The 9,097-nt window shown below is 37.9% G+C and overlaps 1 protein-coding gene across 3 annotated transcripts in view; it reads right to left on the bottom strand.

Moving 5' to 3' along the window:
* uba3 (ubiquitin-like modifier activating enzyme 3) overlaps positions 1-1,690 on the bottom strand; it is a 6,354-nt gene extending 4,664 nt beyond the window's left edge. Inside the window, exons 1-6 of one of the 3 annotated variants that reach the window (XM_014009841.1) lie at positions 1,660-1,690; positions 952-1,063; positions 789-869; positions 613-695; positions 451-531; positions 214-257 (exon numbers count right to left, since the gene is read on the bottom strand). In XM_014009841.1, coding sequence (XP_013865295.1) covers positions 214-257; positions 451-531; positions 613-695; positions 789-869; positions 952-1,063; positions 1,660-1,679 — 421 coding nt within the window. In that variant the 5' untranslated portion in view covers positions 1,680-1,690. Of the gene's footprint in view, positions 1-213; positions 258-450; positions 532-612; positions 696-788; positions 870-951; positions 1,064-1,200; positions 1,610-1,659 lie in introns of those variants that run through there. The other 2 variants (XM_014009842.1, XM_014009843.1) reach the window with 2 other exon arrangements.
* Positions 1,691-9,097: the final 7,407 nt, after the last annotated feature.

The following is a 9,097-nucleotide window of genomic DNA, read 5'->3' as shown; positions in this document are numbered from 1 at the left end:
AGTAATATGTATCGACAATCACATTGGCATGTCATTGGTGATACCCCAGCCCTACTTCTAAGAGTTGAAAAACTAAATGCAATTTGATCAATATGACAGAAAAAGTTTAAAAGGTGAGTTAAAAAAAAACTATGTACCATTAAAAAAGAACAGTTCACTAATTAAATGGATCCAACCAGACAAAGAAATATTGATAACTAATAAGATACTTACGTCTGTAAAATCTCTCATCAAAATCTTGAATTTTCTTATAATGTCTGCACAAATTTTTAAGAAAAAAAATGTTTTTTGAACAAAAATCCTCATTTGATTTTACTGACTTAACATGAAACGTATGATTTTCTGTAAACTAAAGTAATACGTGCTTTCTGAGATTTGGGTTGTGTGCTTGTTACACTTTTACACAGTTTGTTTTTACATGGAAGAATGCAGAAGTGAACACAAGGATACGGGACCACACGACATCCAGGTATCCGGCTGTTGATAAAATCAGCCGCAACATACGCCTTTGGTCGTCCTACATCTTTGGACCTGGTGAAAAGTATTCAAAAATTCAAATAGTCATTTCTTGTAACATGAAGTAGCAGGTAACATGGTTGTAAAGACACTGACCTGAAGAGGAACTGACGATTCAGGTTGGAAACATCAATGGTGTCCATGTCGACCACACTGATGTTCCGAAAGCCAGATAAAGCCTGAGCGTAGCAGAAAAACAMATGTAGACCACATTTCAATAGTTATCAGTGTTTAATCAACAACAACAAAAAAAATTTAAATTTGAAATGTACCAGGTCCTTCAGCAGCTCACAGCCCAGTCCACCTGCACCAATGACCAGGATTTTGCAGGTTTCAAACAAAAACTCCAAACACTGTAATAAAAGTTTACAGAAAAGAAGAAAAATGAAAAACTAGCACAGATGGTAAAACTGACAGCTCAGATTAACCTGCTACCTCTGGGCTGGGCTCGAAGTCTGGATGTGTAAACGGTCCCGACCGCTCCAGGAACTTTTTAACGTGGTTCCATCGGCCTTCCCACTCACAGGTCCCTCCGTCCACCGCCATCCTGATGACGACATGAGGATGTAGTTATAATTKTTATGGCACAAAGAAACATTCAGTGTTCTCAAGGATCGTGAGTGTGAAAGAAAAGGTTTATAAAGATCATGCTCTGACACTTAAACATGCTGAAAACAAACCTACTTGCTGCCTGTCCTGTATCAGTTACATAATTTCCAGTCGGACAGGTACTGACCCTCTTTTTCCTTAGCTMCTATTGGTTCAACAAGATTATTAGCCTTTCATAAATATCTACTTCAAAAGATAACWTATTAAACCTCCGACGGAAAGCATATACACTGTTAGTTACTGACAGCTGACTGACCTAGATATTACTCATTTAACTAGCGACTCGAATCATTTGTTTACAACCAGTTTAGATTTCTTTTGAGTGTCAACCTACTTCCTGTCTAAAAACATCAAACCTTCCGTCAGTTCTAATTCATTACTAATTTCTCAACTCAGCTCCACTACTCTCCTTCTTTTCTTCTCCCTATAAAATAGAGAGTAAAATAAGGTTCAATCATGCCGTGCTCCCTTAGATTCATGAGATTTGACAGCATCTTTCTRGGTTTCTTGTTTGATTCCTTAGCGGTGACTTACGGCTCATCCATCTCCGCCATGTTTGAGTTTCTTCAAATGTCCGAGCTGACGGTAGGAAATATAAGATTCACATTACAAACAAATGATTATTGCAGTAAATGTATAAATTTAAACTCTTTTTGAATAAATATAAAAATAAATGTTGACAATTTTAACGTTTKCCAAGTACAGATATGAAATTCAACGTTCGTGCTTGCGTAATGAATGGCGTGAAGTTCAATATTCCCATAACCCTAAAAGCAGCATCGGCATTCAAATSCTGTAATTACACTATAATTCCTGCAGATGTCAGCATTTCCACCTTGTGTTAAAGGAGGTTCTAAGTCTGTGCCCTGTCTCTGTCGCAAAGTTTTTTTTGAAATGTATTAAAGGCTCATCTTCTCGAGTATAGCAGCTTTGCGTTTTGCTCATTTTCACAACAACAAAACATTAACTATGAAAAAGCTGTCATGATGAACGGTGGTGAAAGATCATGAGTATTATGGGTTCTAAACCATAGCTGAGTTCTTTTGTTGAGGGTTGGAGGCCTTACATGTTCAGTTTTTCTAAACTATTTCAGTGTAAGTTGTTTGTCATTTATTTATTTATTTATTTATTTATTTATTTATTTATTTATTTATTTATTGTAAAGATATGGATGTTTCAGCAGCTGCACAGTGGAACAGTTTGTTGTTGCCCACATTCTCCCCATGCATGCATGTTTTTTCTATAAGTGCTGCAGTTTTCCTACAAAAGTCCAAAAATGTGTGTGTTAGATTAGGTGAGATTTGAAATGATCTCTAGTTGTGAGTGTGCAAAATGATTGTCTCTAGGTGGCCCTGTGATGGACTGGTGACCTGACCAGGATGCACCCTGCCTATCATCTGACTGAGACGTGTAGATATCAGGTRATCGCTACTCTGAAAGGATCAGGTAGGTACAACGTTGATGGACTGATCTGATCCTCCACTTTGTTTGTTTTTTATTTGTCAATATGATCTGCAAATAATGTCCCTGGTCCAGACTGTGTGCATATACTGAAGTGTTTTATGTTTGTTATAACCTTTACTAAACAGAAGAAAGAAAACATAAAAAACATGAAACTTAACCCCCAAGATTAATCCAACCTGAAAAGACTCACACGAAGACGAAATGCGAAATTAGAATAGATTTAGTTTAGACTTTATAAATTCAAAAGAATAAACAAAGTTAGACACAAAAGAAAAAAAGTAAATTTAAAACAAAAATCAAACAAAAGAAAAATCAATTTAAAACATTAAGCAAACATAAAACAAAGCTTTATTGCTATGATTGAACCGATTGGTATGAATGACAGGTTTGGTGCTCGGACCCCAGACAAGAACGTGAGCGCTGTGAGAGGTTGAAAGCTCRGACGAGCTGAGGAGTTTTTCTTCTCTCCTGGAGCCCGTTTACTGGTGGTGGATGAAGGAGAGGGAAACACCTGGAAGGTAGGAGATGAAGGATGGAGGAGGGGATGTGGTAGGTTGACATTCAACAGGCGAGCAGCCGGAGCAATTGAAGACGCTTTTATCTCAGACTGCTGGATCTTGATTGGATGAGGCTGAGCGTGCAGTGACAGAGCTGAATGAGCCAGGTGAGGGTCAATGGTCTTCCAGAGTTGAATTTACATCTAAAACTCCATAACCAAGCAGAATCTGATCACTCACTGTTTTCTGCTTCTTGGAAGATGATCTTGGTAATTTATTTACCGTTATTTAACCAGGCAAGTCCCATTGAGATCTCAGATCTCTTTTTTCAAGGGCGGCCTGGGCCTGAAGGCGACCTGTTGTACATGTTTTGGAGGGTGGCGGAAACCAGAGTACCCGGAGAAAACCTTTGCAAGCATGAGGAGAACAGGCAAACTCCGCACAGAAAGACCCCAGGTCCGAGCTGGGGATCGAACCCAATGATGGTAATGGTAAATCAATGGTCCTAATTATTAAATATAAATTTAATTTTAGTGGGTTTTTTAATTATACAGAACCATTTGCATTGTATTTTGCTTTTTTCTTTTCTTTCACCCATTCATACAAACACTCAAAGAGCACATTTGACTTTTTTACTCATAATGTGCCGTGCTTTTTGTCATACAGAAATGAACATGCAGAGCTTGGGGCTTAGCATCTTGGCTATGGTCACTTCAACATGTGAAAGGGCTGGAAATCTAACTGCAGACTGGAAAATGGCCTAGCTGTATGCATTCACTCACAGGTACACAAACCCAGCTACCGCAGCATGTCGTAGGTCCCGCTCCTTCTCTGACTGACAAAACAAAATTATCCCATTAGCACATAAGCTTTGTGTTCATAAAATGAGACTTTCAGAGGAAAGACGCACATCCGTAACATCTGGAACACTCAGTCATGTCACTTTGCTGCATGCTGCATGGGGTGCATCAAATCTGTTCATATCACGACACTGAAATCTGAAGCTCATCACATCATCCTGGAGCCAGACAGCATGAAAATGAGCCATAAACAAATAAATGTTTGTAAGTGTGGTCTGTTTTAACTAAACTCTTCAGACTTCTGATCTAAATATGTATTTTAAAAATTATTTTATTAAGAATGAATACATACAACCTGAGCAGCTGACTCAGAAAGAATATGAATATGTTCCATAATAACCTTTATTTTAAATCTGTTTACATTAATATGTTGTTTATTTTTCTTTTTAATTATTTTTTAATTGGATTTTTAGGAAAATTCGTATTTTTGATGCCTGTTGACATTTTACCAGTCTCTTGCAGCCACAAAAATATGTGTATTTGTAACAGAAGTCAGTCAGTTCAAAGTTAAAAGATTATATAATTTATTAGTTTAGCAATTTTATCCTCTCGAATTTACTAATTTAACCTAACCCTGGTGAAAAAAAAAACTGTCAATTAAAGTTTCATTTGAATTTAATAAACCGGTTGTAAAAAAATTACGATTGTTTTTATTGTCTTGTGTTCCAGTTCAATAAGATTATCCTCTTGTTATTTATGAAGCATTTTATCCTTCTGCCTTTATTATATCATGATCATTGCTACTGTTGCTTTAAATTACAGACATAATTTAATTTTGTGTAATTTCATATAAATCAGATAAAAATTTAGATTCTGTTTTTGTGTTTGTTGTTTTAACATTAAAGACGTCTCCCCTGAGTAGCTTGTTTGATTCACGGTGTCCACATTGTGTTAATGAATCTGTTTTTAATCTCCCATTATAAAATGATTAATAAACCTGGGGCGGTCCTCCCTGCATTTAAAAGAGGTGCTTATGGGCACAGGAATATAATTAATCTGTCTTTCCACACCTCCTTTTTAAAATGAAAGGAAACGTGGAGTTCTGCTGCAGAGGACGCCAAAAACGTGCTAATGTATGCGCTGATAGCTGATAGCCTTGTGAGCTTTGATCGTTTGACATTGGAAAGAAAACGGTGCGTTCTTGTAGACTCCAGTGCTTACTCTAGTTTCTTTCAGTTCATGTGGTTTCTCTGATTTTTAATGAGATGTTCCAAGTCATGGCGTCCGAAAACTGATAACTAAAAATAACTCTGGAGTCCTCCGTCCTTCATAGATGACTGCCTGCCGTCTCCGCTTCTAATTTGTGCTGTCTGTCTTGTCCTACTCGTCCTCAGTCACATAAATAGATGGATCAAAAAGAAAATTATATTAAAACAAATTAAGCAAACCTGGAATTTGAAAATTCAAATAATTTTTTTACAATGTAGGACACTGAAGAGGGCTAGAAGTCAAAATATTTCTGTGCTGACATATTTTTTATATAAATTCAGCTGAAATGTCATCTGTCATTCCCTTATCTGAAGCTGAAACATTCTGAATGTCCCCACTGTGACATTAAGGTGACCCACCTCTCTGTCATCCATCACAGCCAAACAACTGAGGAAAAATCAAAGGCCTCAAATCCAAAACAGAACATTTCTAGGTCAAAGCAAGCTATCAAGAGAATAGCATCCCAGATAGTGAAAGGGTCAAAATAAGCCTGAAAGCAGCTGTTTGTACTCAAGCTTTGGAGAAAGGGGAATATCCCCCCCCCCCCCTTTTTTTTTTTTTTTTTTTTGCATTGGCATGCAGAATCAGAGTTTGCCAGCTTTACGGCTCCATATGTCATAATCTCCATTTGCCTTTTGATGGTTTTCTGTCAGGGCTTTAAAGTGGTGTTGATTGCGCTAATGATAATGTGTCACAGCAATATGGTTCATGTTTGGCACGGAGCAGTGCTGCCAGCCAGAAGACAAGGAGAAGCTACAGGCCGATGTTGTGTTGTGCTGTTGGAAGTGATTGATGACTCTCTCTGTTGTAGTGCTTTGATTAAGACTCTGGTGATTTATCACCACTGCTCACAATGTAATTAGACTCTATATATACACTCAACAATACAGTGTTGTCTTATTACACGGAGCCAGCAAAGTGTTTTTCTTTAAGTGTGTGTGTGTGTGTGTGTGTGTGTGTGTGTGTGTGTGTGTGTACAACTTTTTTGTAAACACCTATGCATCACATTAGACTGAGGTTCACTTAAGTTTTTCCAAAGGCTGAAATGCAACCAGCAATTATGTGCTTATAATTATTATCAACTATTTATTATGCAATTAATGTTTTTACGCTCCACTGAAGGTGCAATAGTTTCACTTTAATATAAACATGACCATTTCTGACTGTTTTTATTTCTTTCTTTCTTTCAAATGCTTCCTTCTTCAGATGACAGCACTTGCATCAAAGTCTTGGTAATTGTTTCACACCAGTTGCCCTCCCTGACATAACCTGAGCTTATGTGCCCCATTGAGAGCTTCATTGATGTATTAATGTCCTGAAATAAGTTGCTTTAAAGCCAGGAATGACCGTAAACTACTTCTCCCATAAAGCATGTTGATTATTTTACCTGCAAAATGTCAGCRTCCCACCACTAGTTAGAAGTGCACAAGGTTTAAAAGTTGGGAGCCCGCGAAATTAGGAAGTATTAATTTCCCACTTACAAGTTGTAAATTTTAATAAGAATGCACATCCAGTGGGAATTCCCCGTCGGAAAGTGGAGAAGTTCCRAATTCAAGATGGAGGCTTCTCACTACAACTCAACAGTAMGTAAAAGYTTCTTACTTTTMATAGTATTTCCGTATTATCTATTTCACATCTAGTCAGCCGCACACATTTTTTAGTGTTTATAAAAGAACGTGTTAAAATGCTGTTTTTATACATGAAATACTACATAGAGCTCAGTTATTGTTTGTAAATGGTGCTCAYCTGTAGCAGTGAGACAAGGAAGTTAAACATGAAAAGTCAAAGTTATTTACAAMTGGCCCTTTGAAGACCACCAATAATACTCATGTGGCCCTTGGTGAAAATGAATTGGACACGCTGCCCTAAACCCTTGCTAAGTWATGTGGTTTTTATGATTTTATGCAGGACTGTTGAAATTAGACATAACAGTGATATAGGAGCAGATTCACTGTTTTTTTTTATTAAAATCTAATTTCTGTAATTTAATTTTCTCAATTTAAATTAATTCGTTAAGTTCCCTGTTTGATGATACAGATACATTTTACTTATTTTAATTTTTTTAAAACACTAGAATACTATGTATTTGCTCTGATGAGTAAAAAATATTATTTTTGAAAGTTAAACAAGCTGGATGGGGGACTGAACCAGTGGCCTTCCAGTTCCAGGACCAATCCCCTGACCACTCTGCCACAGCCACCTCAAGACATCTGTCAAACACATTTKTTCCCTAAAAAGAAATGGAGGAATGAGAAACATATTAATGATACAGGCCTATGTATTAGCCTGGTTAAAACCAGACCCCTGTTCACTTTGCTTCGTACAAGGGTCTGGACTTGCTGCATAGGGAATCATTTATTGTAGGAGGCGTAGCCTCTGCTGAAGCATGTATGTGTTGTCGGTGTGAAAGGAGGCTAAGCTAAGAAGCTAACCGGAAATCGCGTGTGCTGTAAACAACCCTACTGAGAGGAGAAATATACCGAGCCGAACGAGACGACTGTAAATGAGAGCTGCTGCTTTGTCAGACAAATTTAATTTAATTTGGAAGCCTTATCAACACAGACTGGCTTCATTCACTTCCTCCACTGCCGTATGCTAAAATAACCAGCAGACACTGCGCAGAACATCGACGTCATTCAAAAACTCCTCCTTCTGTTCTCTGATTGACCCAGGTAAAATAAACTACAAGCAGACACTGCGCAGAAAATTGACGTTCTCTTCTCTGATTGGCCCGGCTAAAAATCTGCCAGCGAAATCCTTGTCAATGGGAGAAGTCCCAGACRGAGCAGTGAAGGGAAACTAGAATTGAGCGGMGCTGCGTAGGAAGGCAAGGGCCAGGCTACCTATGTATTGAATCATAGCAAGAAGGTCTTGGGTTCACTTCCTGGGTTTGGCCTATAGGGTCTTTCTGTGAGGCTGTTGCATAGATACCAGTTTCCATAGTCCAAAAACATATATTTAGGCTGCCTTCAGGCCCAGGCCTGCCTTGAAAAAGAGATCTTTGAGCTCAGTGGTATTTGCCAGGTTAAATAAAATAAAAGAAGAGGTTACCCTGTTACAAGTATAATAGGGGTGCACCAAAAAATCGTTTTACATTAGAATCATGATTTTCATTTACAAAGATTCAGAATTGATTTAAAATGTCCCAAAATAGTTTTTTTAATAAATAAAAAATAAAGCAAATCCAATGACTGTCAGCCTTCATTTTCTAACTATGTGGGAAGTCCTGACGTCATCACACAGCTGGTTCTGGAACATATGAATGTGCAGAAAGAACCAAAACAAAGACAAAACTACAAAACTGGAGGAAAGAGAGATTCAACTGGCCCTGTCCTTATCGCGTGCAAAGATTTGGGTTCATTTTGGTTTTTATTGAATGAGTCTGAGTTTAACATGAGCGAGATGTGCGAGGTTTGCAACATGAAGATGAAGCAATTTGGGAACACGACAAATGGGCTCACATWMTCAGTTTTGAATGAAAAATCGATTTTGAATCRAATCRTGGCCCTAAAAATCAGAATCAAATCGAATCCTGAGAGAGTAAAAGATTCCCACCACTAAAGAGTAACCCATATCTTTTTGCATTTCAGTTAATTAGTTAATGATAAGTTTATTACAGCTCACTGCTTCTTTCAAAACAGTTGGAGCATCATTTTTAGAAATACTTTAAGACAGTGTAGCGGAAGTGTTTGTCTTGCTATTTCRACAACATTTATTCCTGCTTATGCTTCCTGTTTCCTGTCCTCCCAAGCATGCTTCCTGCTCTGCAACCTCTGCTGTTCCTTTATCACCATTGTACGGTGGCCCTGAAGGACAAACCAAAGTCACCAAATACATCTAGTTCCTTTAAGAGGATAAGCAACAGTTCCAGTTTGTGACTGGACAGAATCCAGGCTTTAGACTGATGTCATTTCCTGTTTCTGATGTGGAACCCACCTCCCC

This window comes from Austrofundulus limnaeus, unplaced genomic scaffold (genome assembly GCF_001266775.1).
Source record: "Austrofundulus limnaeus strain Quisiro unplaced genomic scaffold, Austrofundulus_limnaeus-1.0 Scaffold62, whole genome shotgun sequence".
Lineage (NCBI taxonomy): Eukaryota > Metazoa > Chordata > Actinopteri > Cyprinodontiformes > Rivulidae > Austrofundulus > Austrofundulus limnaeus.
The sequence above is the reverse complement of the archived record's forward strand: the minus strand, read 5'-3'. Positions and strand labels throughout refer to the sequence as shown.